Here is a 16,269-nt window from a genome sequence, read left to right as displayed (position 1 = left end):
TTGCGCACTTTCTTGATTTCAACTACAGTGAACATGTATTGTTTGCTTCCAGGCTCTGTATTTCCAACCCACACTACTCTCTTATTCTGTTGCCCAGATCATAGCTCACTGTAACTTCAAACTCCTGGGTTCAAGCAATCCTCCTAGCTCAGCCTCCTGAGTAGCTGTGACTATAGGTGTGCCACCATGACCAACTATTTTTTTTTTTTTTTTTTTGAGACAGAGTTTCACTCTTGCTGCCCAGGCTGCAGTGCAATGGCGCGATCTCTGCTCACTGCAGCCTCCGCCTCCCTGGTTCAAGTGGTTCTCCTGCCTCAGCCTCCTGAGTGGCTGGGTTTGCCACCATGCCTGGCTAATTTTTTTGTAATTTTAATAGGACAGAGTTTCACCATATTGGTCAGGCTGGTCATGAACTCGTGACATCAGGTGATCCACCCTGCCTTGGCCTCCCCAAGTGCTGGGATTATAGGCGTGAGCCACCGCGTCCGGCCATTTTTTTTTTTTTTTTTTTTTTTTAGTTTGTTTGTGTTTTTTTTTTTTTTTGTAGAGATGGGGTCTTGTTATTTTACCCAGGCTGGTCTCAAACTTCTGGCCTCCAGTGATCCTCCTGCCTTGGCCTTCCAAAGTGCTGGGATTATAGGCATGACCACCATGTCTGGTCTAGAGTCTTACTTCCTAATTATTTATAGACTCAAAGAAAACTCATGTTCAGAAGGTCTCTTCTCTTCTGGCCTCCTCTCTATCCTCTTCCCCTCTTTCTTCTTATTTTAGTTAGTAGCATCTACCCAGAGTCATGCAAGCTGGAAATCTTTCATTTCGCTTGTCAATGGGGTAGGTCACTGAGTCTTAGTTTTTATTTTTTGAAATTTGAACGTTCAGATTCAAGGGGTACACATGAAGGTTTGTTATATGAGTATATTGCATGATGCTGAGGTTTGGGGTACAGATGGTCCCGTCACCCAGGTAGTGAGTGTAGTTTCCAGTCGTTAGTTTTTCAACCCTTGCTCGCTTCCCTTCTTCCCCCTCTAATAGTCCTCCGTGTCTATTGCTGCCATCTTGATGTCCATGTGTACCCAGTGTTTAGCTCCCACTTTTAAGTGAGTTCATGTGGTATTTGATTTTCTGTTCCTGCATTAATTTATTTAGGATAATGGCCTCCAACTGCATCCATGTTGCTGCAAAGGACATGATTTCATTCTTTTTTATGGCTGCATCATATTCCATGGTGCATATGTACCATATTTTCTTTATCCAGTCCATTGTTGATGGGCACTTAGGTTGATTCCATGTCTTTGCTATTGTGAATAGGTCTGCAATGAACATGTGAGTGCATGTGTCTTTTTGGTAGAATGATTTATTCTCTTTTGGCTATGTACTCAGTAGTTGGATTGTTGGGTTGAATGGTAGTCCTGTTTTAAGTTCTTTGAGAAATCTCCAAACTGCTTTCCATAATGGCTGAACTAATTGACATTCCCACCAACAGTGTATAAGAGTTCCCTTTTCTCACTTATATACAACAGTGTATAAGTTTCCCTCTTCTTCCCAGATCTCCCCAGCATCTGTTGTTTTTTTGGCTTTTTAGTAGCCATTCTGACTAATGTGAGATGGTATCTCATTGTGGTTTTGATTTGCATTTGATGATTACCGTTGAGCATTTTTTCTTGTATGTTGGCCGCTTGTGTGTCTTCTTTTGAAAAGTATCTGTGTCTTTTGCCCACTTTTTAATAGGGTTGTTTTGTGCTTGTTGAATCAAGTTCCTTGTAGATTCTGGATATTAGACCTTTGTCAGATGCAGTTTGTGAGCATTTTCTCCCATTTTATAGGTTGTTTGTTGACTCCGTTGATAGTTTATTTTGCTGCGCAGAAGCTCTTTAGTTTAAATGGGTCCCGTTTGTCAATTTTAGTTTTCTTTGCAATTGCTTTTGAGGACTTAGTCACAAATTCTTTCCCAAGGGCGATGTCCAGAGTGGTGTTTCCTAGGTTTTCTTCTAGGATTCTTATAGTTTGAGGTCTTACATTTGTATCTTTAATCCATCTTGAGTTAATTTTTGTATGTGGTGCAAGGTAGGGGTATAGTTTCATTCTTCTGCATATGACTAGCCAGCTGTCCTAGCACCATTAATTGAATAGGGAATCCTTTCACCACTGTTTATTTTTGTGAACTTTGTTGAAGGTCAGATGGCTGTAGGTGTGAGGCCTTATTTCTGGGTTCTCTATTCTGTTCCACTGGTCTATATGTCTGTTTTTGTACCAGTACTATGCTGTTTTGCTTACTGTAGCCTTATAGTCTGAAGTTGGGTAATGTGATGCCTCTGGCTTTGTTTTTTTCTTTGCTTTTTTGCTTAGGATTGCCTTGGCTATTTGGGCTCTTTTTTTGGTTCTATATGAATTTTAGAATAATTTTTTCTAATTCTGTGAAAAATGACATTGTAGTTTGCTAGGAATAGCCTTGAATCTGTAGATTGCTTTGGACAGTATGGCCATTTTAATGATATCAGTTGTTTCAGTCCATGAGAATGGAATGCTTTTTTCATTTGTTTGTGTCATCTTTGATTTTTTTTCGTTTTTCTTTTTTTTTTTTTTTTTTTTTGAGACGGAGTCTCACTCTGTCACGCAGGCTGGAGAGCAGTGGTGCGATCTTGGCTCACTGCAGCCTCTGCCTCCCAGATTCAAGCGATTTTCCTGCCTCAGTCTCCTGAGTAGTTGGGATTACAGGCACGTGCCACCATGCCTGGCTATTTTTTTTTTTTTGTATTTTTTACTAGAGACGGGATTTCACTGTGCTAGCCAGGATGGTCTCGATCTCCTGACCTTGGGATCAGCCTAGCCTGCCTTGGCCTCCCAAAGTGCTGGGATTATGGGCGTGAGCCACCACGCCTGGCCATCTTTGATTTTTTTCAGCAATGTTTTGTAGTTCTTGTAGAGATCTTTTACCTTCATGGTTAGATGTATTCCTAGGTATCTTTTTTTTGTGTGTGTGTGGCTATTGTAATTGGGGTTGTGTTCTTGGTTTGACTCTCAGCTTGAACTAAGTTATTGGTGTATAGAAATACTACTACTGATCTTTCTTCATTGATTTGGTATCCTGAAATTCTAGAGAAGTTGTTTCTTGATTCCTGGAGCCTTTTGGCAGAGTCTTTAGGGTTTTCTAGGTATAGAATCATATCGTCAGTAAAGAGAGATGGTTTGAGCTTTCCTATTTGGATGCCTTTTCCTTCTTTCTCTTGCCTAGTTGCTCTGGCTAGGACTTCTGGCACTGAGTCTTAGTAATGCAAAGTCCTGAATAACTCATTCATTCATCCCTTCTTCTCTACTTCTACTGTCATTGTTATCCCAGTCTCAACTCTTACATCTTTTCTTGTCTACTTTTTTACAGTAATTCTCTAGTTTCCCTGTGAATTTCAAAGCATTCCATACAATGCTGTCAGAAGTTATCTTTCTAAAATGCAGGCTTAACCACACTAGTTCTTTTAAAAACCCTCAAATTCTCATATCCATCAGAATAAAAGTCAGATTCCTCCAAGATGCTATCCAGGCAGTCTGGAATAGTGGAAATAGCACAGTCTTTGCCATCAGACAGACCAGATTTGAGATTCCAGCTCTGCCACTTACTAGTTATGTGAAATCTTGAGCAAGTTACTTCTCTCAAGCTCCATTTCCTGAGCTCAGTTTATAGATGACCCTCACATGTCAACGGTGGGGTTTCTGTGCTTCAAAGGGTAGCCCCGAGAATTAAAGAAGCTGTCTTACATCAAGCTTCTAGAAACAAGCGTATACCCCTTCCATGTATTGTTTTTCTTAAGAGACAAGGTCTTGCCATGTTATCCAGGCTGGCCTTGAACTCCTAGGCTCAAGCCCAGTCCTCCCACCTGAGCCTCCTGAGTAGCTGGGATTATAGGCATGTGCTACTATGCCCAGCTCTTCTTTCCTTTCAGAGCCCTCCTCATCTGACCACCAGCTAGTCTCAAACCACTTTCCAACTGGTCATCCAGCTTTCTTCGCTTGCTGCACATTTGCATTCTCAATGCCTACTCGGTTTGCTTTCTGCTTCCTTTTGCCCTTTGGCAGATTGCCCTTATATGTGTATTACAGCACATGTATTAATTATCTCTATTAGTATTTATTATATTACCTTGTCATTGTCTGTGCCTCCTAGGCTACCCACTGACTCTTTAAGGGAGAACCAAGTTTCACTTTATGTGCTCATTGCCCTACATTCAGTAATGGTGAAGGGCAAGCAAGCCTTGATTACAGTGTAGCCCCACTAAGACTGTAAGGGAAGGCCTTTGAACCACAGACTTGTTCATTTCTTTTTCTAGTGCTTTGCATAGAAATTGTAGCTGACATATGATGGATGCTCATGACTATGATTTAAACTCAGAAAATGTAACTGTTAGGTTTTGAAAGTAGAGATAACTCCATTATTAAAAGCCATATGTATTAGGCATTTCTAGTAACTCAGTCCTGCCACACATCTGGCCTTATATACCTATTATTTTTTGTTAGTATTTATATGTGGATGTTACATTGTTTTCCAGAATACAGTGAAATTTTGAATTTTACATATTATGTTAAAATATATTTGATTATAATGCTAAGTAAATTATTTTAAAAATAACTTTTAAGTGATCTACAATTAAAATTTAGATTATTTACAATTTTATTGTGAGAATCACAGCATACATTTTCACTTTGTTGATTTTGTATCAATAGAATCTTTTGTTGTGCTTTTTGCTTTGAGACTAAACTCTTCTTATCAAGACAAGCTCTGGCAGATAACTTTTCCATCTAATACGTTTAAGAGTAGATTCATCTGTATGGTTGAGAGTAGGCTCTGACTATGTATATGTGTACAATAAACCTACATGTCAAATACAAGAGTTGTTTTTCTTGTTTTAGAAATAATATATGTTAAATATATAAGATATATAAATAATATATAAAGATATAATATCTATAAAGATACTTATTTTGTGTATATAAAGTATATAAAGATACGTATTTTACTCATTTGACTATTGAAACTAAAAACTTTGTATTTTTCTCTTTTTTGAGAAACTGCATCTCAGTACCACCTTATGTAGCTCTGAGAATGTTTAAGCATGTTTGCTTTTTATTATTGAAAAATTAGTGTTCGACATGAAAGAACTGACCTGGGTTTCTAGGGGTGGTTCTTTAGCTGAGCAAGTCACATAACCTCTTCAGACTTCAGTTTTTTATATTTTGAAGAGAAGAATTGTACTAAGAAGATTGTCTAAGGGACCGTCTAGTGCAAAAATGCCATTTTATGATTAGACTTTTTGTGTTTTTTTAATCTTTTTTTTTTTTTAATAATATGAATTTACCTATGTTTTTTCCAGAAATCAATTTTGTTTTTTCTGGAGACAGAGTCTCGCTCTGTCGCCTAGGCTGGAGTGCAATGGTGCAATTTCGGCTCACTGCAGCCTCCGCCTCCTGGGTTCAAGCCATTCTACTGCCTCAGCCTCCCAAGTAGCTGGGATTACAGGAACCTGCCATCATGTCTGGCTAATTTTTGCATTTTTAGTAGAGACAGGGTTTCACTATGTTGGCCAGGCTGGTCTCGAACTCCTGACCTCAAGTGATCCGTCCACTTCAGCCTCCCAAAGTGCTAGGATTACAGGCGTGAGCCACCATGCCCAGCCAGAAATAAATTTCTAACCAATGCATATATTTGGTTCTAAGCCCCAGTAGGATATGATCATGTTAAGAATGATAAAGAGAGGAAGTTATAGTTGAATCATTTATTTTACTTCCATAAGTATTAAGAATAATAGGGGCTTTACTGATTATACTTCAGTTTTTTTCTGTTAGGTGGATAAGTCACTTGGTTTGTTACTTTATTTGGAGAAATTAAATGGCAAGACTAAGAATCCAAGGTTCCCATAGTACTATTTATACAGTGACATATGGCCTGGGAAAAAAAATCAATTAACCTCTTTTGTAAAAATGGGATCTTGAACCACATAAGAAGAACAAACTGTTTGTATTGGAGAATGGCATTTCACCGTATAGTAGGTAGATAATAGAAATGAACTTGGATTATTGGATAGAAATAGCATCTCAGGTTAGATTTTCATCATTAGTCCTAAATAGAGTTTGGTGCATAGTAGGCTCTCAGTGTTTGTTGAATGACTATCCTCTGTTTTCAAAAGGATGAATTCAGAGTAGGGGAGGGCTGATGGGGATGGCCTTTACAGGCCCCTTGGGTTCTTGTTCCTGTTAATTTTGCCTTGTAGTAAGTAACAGTAATGAGTTCAACATAATTTCTTATATGGGAATTCTGGAAGTCAGTGTTTGGGACATAAAGTACTGGATTTATAATTCCATTCCTGGTGCAAATTAGACCTAAGGGAGCTGCATCTAGATAGAAAATAATTTAATCAAATTATTTTGTATGGTAGTTTGATTTCCCCCTTACTGACTTGATTAACATACATGTGTCACTTGCACATAGAAATGCAAAAAGTTAATTATCTGTGTAAATAAGGCTTGACTGTGAAAGACAAATCAGATGCTTTTCTCCGAATAATTCACAAAAATGTTTTATATAAGTTTTTAAAATGAAGATAATGAATTTACTTTTTTCAAGAGAAAAGGGACTTGATAATATTATACAGAATATCCATTGATGCCAGAGTAGTTAGTGAAGTGAATTTTGATGGGATTGAGATAAAAGAACCTTTCTATTATTCATAACATTTCACTGTTTATATTGCTTAGTGACCGTAAACTACCAGATCGGAAACTTTTTCTGCGCATGCTTCGAAGGTAATTACGGTATAGCATGACACTAATGACTCGAGCCTGAAATTGTTTTGAAACGATGTAGTAGAGAATCACATCCAGACACGTGCTGAGGTTCATGAGGAAGGTGGTAAAGGCTCCCCAGGGACTATAACTGTTCTCCCCCGTTCCCAGCATCAGGAAAACGAAACAGATGTGGAAGGGCATAAAGCAGACAAGCACCTGCACCAGCAGTGTGATGATGATCCTTATGGACTTCTCCTTGACTTTGGGTTTCAGCTTAGACGTCCTGCCATGAAGGAGATTATGAATAATGACCAAGTAGCACCCAATCATGATGAACAAAGGAATCAAGAAAAAAAATGTCAGTCGAGTGAAGTTTAGCACATTCACAGCTTTTAGATAGACGATGTCAGAAATCTTGAGGCAGGTGGCGGGGGTGGAGTCTTGATCCGGGTCTTCATGGAGCAGTAGCAGAGGGATGGCCGTGGTCAGGGTCATTATCCAGACTCCCACACACGCCAGCACGGCTTTGCACGTGTTTTTAAGTTCTTTGGCATACTTCGGCTGTACAATGGCCATGTACCTGTCGGCACTGATAAAGGCAAGAAGCCATAGAGCAATGCTTGGGTAAAACACTGTGAGAGCTCCAAGAATCTGGCAGAAGTACTCTCCAAATGGCCATTCATCTTTTGCATAATAAAACATTCGAAAGGGTAAAGTCATTATAAATATCAAGTCCACTAATGCCACATTCATCATATAGATGGTTACAGTGGTTCTCTTTTTGGTGGTACAACTGAAAACCCATAATGCAGTGACGTTAACAAATAATCCAATTATGAAGATACAGCTATAGAAGACAAGGGCTGCAATTTTGTATTCATCTGGATGTGAGTTGTTAAAAGGGACAGGTTGATCTTGATTGTTCAGGGTGATCATTTTACAGCTTGTTGGTGGGCATGATACTTAGAAACTGTAAAAATAGTTAAGAAAAATAAGAATAGTTAAGAAAAATAAGAATAAAATCCTCGGTTAAAAAACAAATGCTTAACATTCTCCCACTCAGCTTGACTGCCAGTGAATTTTAAGTTTGAGAGCATTTTATGTTATAAACTCACTCGATGTGTCTTAGTATTTATTAAGGAATCCATTCCCTAGAGATTATTCCTAATTTGTATTAATCTATTAAAATGATCCTAGTGTCATAATTCATTGGGCAAGTTCATTCATCTCTCTCTCCCTGCTCACTTCCCTTCTTCCCACAAGAATAACCATTTCTTTACAGTTTTTTCCTATAGTGTGAAATTAGGTAGCAGTTGTTCCTGTAATAAGTGTCCTTTAATTTGGACTAATTGGGAAAAGGCCATTCTGAATTTTGACTCTTAATACAATTGTTTGCCACTTTTTATCATCTTCATTCTGTTAAAATATTTTGCAACCAGATGAGTAATGTCCAAATAATGTATTTTTTTCATTAAATACAATTTTAATATACAAAATATGTAAATAGAAACGTGGAAAATTAATCAAGGAACCATTCGGCTGGTTAACTACTGAACATTCACAGTAGTTCTCATTTGAGAGAGAATGGGAACTTTTCCTGTGTTACAGCTGCAGTCAGCCCCACTGTCTGTTGAGCATGTAATAGGTACTCAATAAATACATGTTTACTGAATTGATGAATAAATAAAGGAAGGAACTTTTGATGAGATGACTCACAGCAACTCTACTTTGCTAAAAAACTCTAGTTTGTAAATCTCTAGTTTGGAAATGAAGACTTGTGTAGCTGGCTATTAAACTTTTTGTTTTTTTAAAGTGGAAACACTTCATAGTGTTTATTACCTTATGTTCTCTTTAAATTGTCATAAGTCTAGAAACAGCAGTGTTTTGTGCCATGGTCAGCAGATCAAGAACTAGACTGTTAGAGCAATAGATGACCTATTTTCTAATGCACAATTGGGAGTACCTAATGCCAAGTCTTCCAAGTTTTGTGATTTCACCTGCTCTACTTCAGTGGTTCACAGAAAGCAGCACCTTGAAAACAAGCTAGTGCTATTAGTAACTTTCATATCCTCATTCCATCTAGATTCAGAAGTTTCAATATTATTTAAATTTAAAAAATTTTCAAAGTAAATCCAAAAAAGGAGTATCTAAGACAAGTAGATATTAATAAGAAGTCATTCAGTAACTTGATGTGTATGTAGAAACTAACAAATTTCCATCACCACATAAAAAAACCTGCCCATTTTAAATGGAAAGGAGGTTATTTGGGGTTGCAAATATCATTGACTCCTCAGTGTGAAACTTCACTCCCCCGTGATGCAACACCAACAACAGACTTTAAAAATAGACTTTGCTGCAATGAGATGGAACCTGTGGCATCCCCTTGAAATACAGAGGTGGATGAAAAGTTTCCTTCAAAAATGTCACTTTGCAGAGTGGGCTGTCTTCAAATCAGCCCAGAATTTCTCTTTAAGGAAAACTGTGGGGGAGATTTGCTATCTGTGGTCAGTGGCATCATGGGCTATTGATCATTAAAAATTAACTTGAGCAATTGCTGTGGATAAACAAGAAACGTGCCTGCCTGCCTTCCTGCCTTCCTGCCTTCCTGCCTTCCTGCCTTCCTGCCTTCCTGCCTTCCTGCCTCCCTTCCCTTCCCTTCCCTTCCTTGCTTCCTTCCCTTCCTTCCCTCCCTTCCCTTCCTTCCCTCCCTTCCTTCCCTTCCCTTCCCTTCCCTTCCTTCCCTCCTTCCCCTTCCCTTCCCCTTCCCCTTCCCTTCCCCTTCCCCTTCCCCTTCTCCTTCCCCTTCCCTTTCTTCCCTTCTTCTCCTTTCCTTCTCAAATATTTAGGTTAAATATGATTTTGGAGTATAATTCTATATATTTAAAAACATATTAAATTTTCCAAATATTGGTGTGACTAGAATATTAATTTCTATTAAATGAGGAAAGTGTTACAGAAAAAAATTATATCTCTAGTGTCATTCAAAGGAGAGTAATCATGGAGGCTTAAATCTTATGTTTAACTGGAATGAATTCTTAAATAGTAGCAATTATAATATAAATGAAATTTTGTATTTGTTTTTCTTTTTTAGTATTGCATCAGGACTCCCTTCACCTATCCTCATCATTTAATTTTGTGACATAAGTCCTATACTTACAAACCATCTTGAGTCTTTTTTCCCATGTTATGCTCAAGCAGTTTTTATGTAGCTTGTCACCAATACTTGTATTCATTTGCTCAAGTTTGAAAAAAAAATGAGTGATGCATGTGTTTTAAAGGCATTATAGTATTGATTGTCCTCTGCAAACACAGAAATTTTTGGATAAATACTAAAAAGTGATTGACTTTAAAGTCAGCTTTTTAAAAGCTGTAGATACCATGACTATCTGTAGCTTTTCTTTTCTTAAAAACCATTAAGTTATTTCATGAAACAACATAATTGAAACCATGTGATGAACATTTCTAAATATACGTATGATTTACCATAAACATTTTCTTTTCTTAAGTTGAAAAAAATTACATTTACTATTAATGTAAAGCAATATTGAAAATAAATGTAAAATTGTATTGTGGAAAGATGATTATATAGCCTATTTCAAGGTCTTTCACCAACATAGTTTGTTACGTTTATTTTTTAATCAATTTTTTTTTTTTTTTTATAAAGACAGGGTCTCACTATGTTGCTCCTGGGCACAACTGGTCCTCCTGCCTTGGCCTCCCAAAGTGCTGGAGTTACAGGTGTGGGCCGTCACGCCCAGCCTGCATTATTAAAATGAAATGATTTTTGAAATATAGTACATAAAGCATTACTTTTGACAATAATCGTGAAGTTAATTAAATGCTACTTACCTCCTGTCCATCAAAAGTCTGTATGAGAGATGAACATTTTTCAGCACTTCCACTTCTGTCGAAGGGATATCTTTGAGTTGCTTCTGTTAAAATAGCTCTTTCTGGAAACAGTGTATTTAAGAAATGTTTTATTTTGTTTTAGACTCTTGTTGCTTTAAAAAGTAGTTTCCAGTGTAATGCTTGGCATGGGAGTTGGTGCTGGGCTGACTGTAATTGCTGCTTTGTCTGTTTCAGGAAGTGCTCTCTGAAAGAGGCTTTTTCACCTTATGACTTTACCCTGGATGTGGTTTTTCTCTCTCACAAATGATTTGTTTATGAAGTCACACTTAGCATAAGCTCCCCTTGAAATGATGGCATATATTTGAGAGAATTATATACAAAGGACAAAGTTTCTTCAGTTTGTGTACTTTGATGCTTAAAGTCTGCATCATCTATGGAAAGAGAAGGAGATTTGATGTTGAGTAAAAAGGGGTTTAAAGTCTAGCTTCTTTGCTTTTTCTAAGCTGTGTAACTTTGTCTAGTTACCTGCCCACTCTGACTAACCCTTTGTTCCTACTTCATTTCTGTACAGTTGAAATAGAGATAATACCATCCAGCAGGATTGTGAGGGCCCTAAACCAGAAAGGTCCCAAGTGCTTAACATAGTACCTGGCACTTAGTAGGTAATCCTAAATGAAGTCTCACTTTTTACTACCAAGTTCTTAAAAATCATAGAATATCCACATTTCCACTTTTTACTATTTAAACAATTCTAAATGTTTAAAAGTAGGATCCTTGATTATTTGCTTCTGCTTTGCCACATACATTTATCCACTTTAGTTTGCTGTATTTTGTAAGTCTGCTTTTCTAGTGCATGGAAGTCTAGAAATAATTTCTTTTGCATAAAAATTTCTGCAAATCTTAACAGAAAGGACTCTGAAGTCTTTAGTGGACTGATTTACATATTAGGAGTGTTTTCACCTAAGAAGGGAAATGAAACCAACAGAAAGGGAAGTGAGCAACGAATCACTGCCTGCCTTGTTAGGTTAATTTTTTTTTTACTTTCTCATTTCTTAAAAAAAATTTATCCTCTCATTTGCTTATCCTAAAATTTTAATTATCTTTATATTTGGTTTGCATGGTTTGTCAACTTTTAAAAGGTTCATGAACTTAAATGTATTTGTTTTTTGAATTTTAGACAGTTTGGGGTCCATCCTTTTTTTTTTCCCTCAGACAAAACCATAGTAAGTCTGTGGCTTAGAAAAGTTACTTAAATCCTTGTCTTTGGTGATAAAATACTTTTGATTGTTAAACCTGCCAGAATGATGGGTTTTAGCAGTATTGGAGACAACCATAGCAACTATTTCTTGTGTAGATGAAGAAATTGAAGACCAGTTCCTTGCTTAAGAACTCAGGGTAAAGCCAGACCCAGTTTTTCCCCCTGTAATAACTTCTTCCGAGGTGATTATATTGATCTGTCCACTAGATATGACTTCCTATGGCTGAATTACGTTCATCAATTTTTTATATGTGATGTTGTATTTCAAACATCACACAGGAGTTTGATACTTCAGCTGGACAGAAATCTGCCTGCCTGGAGACCTAATCTGTTCTTTCTTTATTCACGTAGCTTACTACTTTTCTAAAATTAAGTATTGATTAGCTTCCCTATTGCTGCTAAAATCAACAGATACATTGATGGCGTGTGTCTAGAAGAGTCCTCTCATCAAGACTTGAGTTCTTCACGGCACACAGGGGCATTCTTGTTTCTGAATTGCCAGGCCCTTAGAGGAGGCATCCAGGAGACCTGAGGGCTCTCCATAGGCCTGGCTTCAGGTTGGGGTGAACTCTCCCTTTTTCCTCATCTCGCTGTCCATTCGAGCCCTTTGGACTGGCTACATTTGACTCTCGGAGTGTATGTTCTTTCTGTATTTTGCATTATGATATTATACTTTGTTTTAGTAATTATTGTTGAAGTTGGCCCTACTTAATAGAGAATCATCATAAATGGTAATTTGACTTATAGCAAACAGTCTCCTGAGGGAATAGATCATCTTTTTATCTCCCTGTTTTGTGCTAATGAGTTGATATTCTCAAGGAAAGGTTTTATAGCTGGATTCTGGCAGCTTGTACATGTAATTGTGGTGTCTGGGATCTCTGTCATTCAGTGTCCAAAAGACTTGAACAAGCACTCAAGAATGAGTAGATCCAAATGGTCAAAATGTAAGTCTGCCCAACCTTTTATTAGTAATTGGGAAAATGAAAATTAAAACCACAGTAAGGTATTAGCCATTCGCCAGCATGTCTACGATGAAAAAGACAGACAATGCGAAGTGGTGGCAAGGATGTTGAGTGATGAGGATATCGAGTAACAAGGAACATTGCTGGTGGGAGTTTAAACATGGAAAACGGTTTAATATTAAGTATTAAAATGAAGATACCAACACTCCATGACTCAGAGTCCACTTCTAGGTCTATAACCAGGAAAAACACATGCTGCATACCAGGAGACATGGACGAGAATGTTCACGGTAACATTATTTACAACAACTCCAAATTAGGAACAACCTGAATGTTCACCAACTGTAGAATGAATAAGTCACTTGTGGTGTAGGCATAGAGTGGAGTGCCAGTCACAATCACAATTGATGATAGATAGGGCAGATAGAACAGCATGGATGAATCTCATGAATCTAGTGTTAAGTTGAAAAAGCCAGACATGAAGGAATTCATATCATATGATTCCATTTGTATAACTTTCAAAAAGCAGACGAAATGAAAATACAGTGCTTAGGAATTCATGCTTAGGTGGTAAACCTTTTGGGTGGGGTGTGGGCGTGTGTAATAATAAGGAAGAGGCCCCCATCATCTATCTGCACGGCAGGATCCTGGAGCTGTTGCTTTTCTTACCCTCACCACCCTTAGGCCCAAAGAGATCAAGGGAGGGAGAGGTTACTAGAACTTGGAAGGAGAGACTCCAGTCAAGTCAGCTGCCTTGGAGCAGTGCTTTTCTTTTGAGAGACGGTAAGCCTGAGGTTCCCTTACAGGAAGGAACCAGGGAAATAAACACCCTGACCTCAGGTTCCTCTTGGCCTAAATCTCCCCTGAGGCTCCTATTAGCAGGACTTAGCTGGAAGCCAGGGGGCCGCAAGCCTTTGCATGGTGTTTGGACCCACCAGCCTCTGGGACAGAGAACAGGCTAGGGAAGGGAAAAGAAGCAAATGGATTTTCTGGCATGCTGCACTTTTCTATATATGTGTTACCTTTCCTGTTCAAAAACTGTCATAGCTTGTGTGAAGTACATGCTGTAGACACTAAGTACTAGTTCTCTCGGCCTCGTTTGTCCCCTTTTTTTTCTTTGTAGCATATTTATATTTTTCCTGTCTTTAGACTGGGACTGGATAGCTGTGCAGGAGCCCAGCCTGTGCCACTAATTGACCAGGTTGTCTTAACCATGTTAGCTCATTTCTCTGATAGTCTCTCTCCCCAGGGGAAGTTGGGTGAGGCCTTCTGTTTGGGGTCATCCACTTCCAGCCTTATGTAATTTGAAGGCATTCCTCTCCCCGACTCTTTCCATTGCAGAGTATTTACCTTTGGTGTTCCTCTGAATTTCTGTAGGACTGTGGATAGGAGCCAGCAGGAGTCTGCATGGAAGCCTGAATGTGTCCAGTATTCATTTCCTAAGTCTTCATCCCAGGGAGGAAAACCAAGAATGTGTCTGCTGAAGTTTGGGCCTACTCTAAATGCAAAGTACTCAGTCCCCTGATGGGGTCACTTTAGTTCCTGATCTTTGCCATCTTTTATTATTATTATTATTATTTTATTGTTCTTCAGCATATATGTCGACCTCTTGACGACGTTATAATCAACCTACAGAGGAAGACCTGTTATTTTTTTCTTGGTAATGAAACTGCGTTGATTTTGGTTACTCAGACGAGGTGTTTACCAGAACTCTGCCTCGTATGCTTATAAAATAAAACTAGTGCTCCATTCAGTTGAATATTTGCAGCGATATTCTTATTGCTAATACTATTTGTATGGGTAGACTTTATGAGAAGTTTGTGATTTTCAGCTCGTACAGCCTCTTGGGCTCAGCAAGCCACACAGTCTAAAGAGAGTCTTTAACAGAGAAGGGAAGGAAGGAGGCAGGCAGGACCACCCTGAGACCCCCAGGCCATCTGCTGCTGTGCTGCTTTGGAATGAAGGGTCTCAGACCCTTGCTTACATCTTTCTGCCTCTGGTGTAGGGTTTGCTCTTCTAACATGAATGGAACGTTTGATTTAGGACCAGTAATTACAGGTTTTAGAGATGGAGTTTGAAGTATCTGTGACACGTCTCTCTTTGACAGTCGTGTGGGTACTGATCCCTGATTGCACTTTCACCCCTTTTCTTCTTGTTCTCGTTTTGTGTGTGTCTTGTGAACAAGGACCTGGCACGTGCATCTTCAAACGTTTCAGCATATCTAGAGTAGTGCTTCACCCAGCAGGCCCTCAGTTAACAGGCATATGGATTCGACTGGTGTTTGTGTTTTTCTGTAAGAACGGTTATGCCATGTCTCAAAAAATGAATGGCTAATGTTTCTAGGTAGATAACAATCACAAAGACATATCAAATAAAATAATGAGGCAAAAAGAAATAGGTAGATTGGGATTGGCTGTGTAGAGGTTTTAAAGTGAAAGTGGGCAAGTTAAAAAGGTTTCGTATCAGAGAAGCTAGTTGTAATTTATTGAATGTAGGAGTACTCACACAGTTTATTTGAACATGAAATAGATCTAGATTTCTTACGTATGGTCTCCAGTTTTCCATACCGATTGACAGTTCAGGGCTGCTTTGACATAAATACTGTGCTTCTACTGCCACCTACAGATGATTAATGGTCTTGGAGCTCTTCACCTTTACTCGTTCTAAAGTCTTTCCAAAATTGAAGTAAATTTTTAAAAAAGCTATTAGTTGGTGGAATATTATAAAATATTTTAATGTTACTTTATGAATATTTCTATATTATGTTACATAATACTATATAATGTATAGTATTATATAATAGATATGAACTTATTCCTGTAAAACAAGGTGGCCAATCTTTTGGCTTCCCTGGGCCACATGGGGAGAACTGTCTTGGGCCACACATAAAATACACTAACACTAATGATAGCTGATGATCAAAAAAAATCGTGAAAAAAACTCATAGTATTTAAAGAAAGGTTACTAATTTGTGTTGGACTGCATTCAAAGCTGTCCTGGGCCCCTGGGCTGCAGCTTGGACAAGCTTACTCTGAAACATTTTGGCTTGTAGACCATTTTCTGCCCTCTTTGGAAGCATCCTCTTTTTTAGGAAACAGTTTTCGTCTGTAGGACTGTGTGTATTCCTGGGTTAGGGCCTTGAGAAGATTCCATTTTTACTCTTATTTGTATCTGATATTATACTAAGATATTAAACATAAATGTGGCCTTAGAACAAATTAGACATGTTAAAAATATATATATATATCTCTTAGAAAATTTTTCATCTTAACCATGTTTAAATGTGCAGTTTAGTAGTGTTAAGTTCATTCACATTGTTGTGCAGCCAATCTCCAGGACATTTTCGTCTACCCAGACTGAAAGCCTGTGTCCATCATACAGCAAATATCTCTTCAGTCCCTACTTTCAGTTCTTTTGGGTTCTATCCCT

At 38.2% G+C, this 16,269-nt stretch overlaps 2 protein-coding genes across 2 annotated transcripts in view; one reads left to right on the top strand and one right to left on the bottom strand.

Moving 5' to 3' along the window:
* Positions 1 to 16,269, top strand: part of UBAC2 (UBA domain containing 2) — a 184,710-nt gene that overhangs the window by 46,602 nt on the left and 121,839 nt on the right. The window lies entirely within an intron of this gene.
* Positions 6,545 to 11,052, bottom strand: GPR18 (G protein-coupled receptor 18). Its single transcript, XM_033177363.1, has 2 exons — positions 10,621 to 11,052; positions 6,545 to 7,741 (listed from the first exon to the last, which is right to left on the bottom strand). Exon 2 carries the CDS (start codon positions 7,705 to 7,707, stop codon positions 6,712 to 6,714), a length of 996 nt encoding a protein of 331 aa, XP_033033254.1. The 5' UTR covers positions 7,708 to 7,741; positions 10,621 to 11,052; the 3' UTR covers positions 6,545 to 6,711.

The sequence above is a fragment of the Trachypithecus francoisi genome, unplaced genomic scaffold (assembly GCF_009764315.1).
Source record: "Trachypithecus francoisi isolate TF-2019V2 unplaced genomic scaffold, Tfra_2.0 Lachesis_group18, whole genome shotgun sequence".
NCBI classification, from domain to species: Eukaryota; Metazoa; Chordata; class Mammalia; order Primates; family Cercopithecidae; genus Trachypithecus; species Trachypithecus francoisi.
The sequence above is the reverse complement of the archived record's forward strand: the minus strand, read 5'-3'. Positions and strand labels throughout refer to the sequence as shown.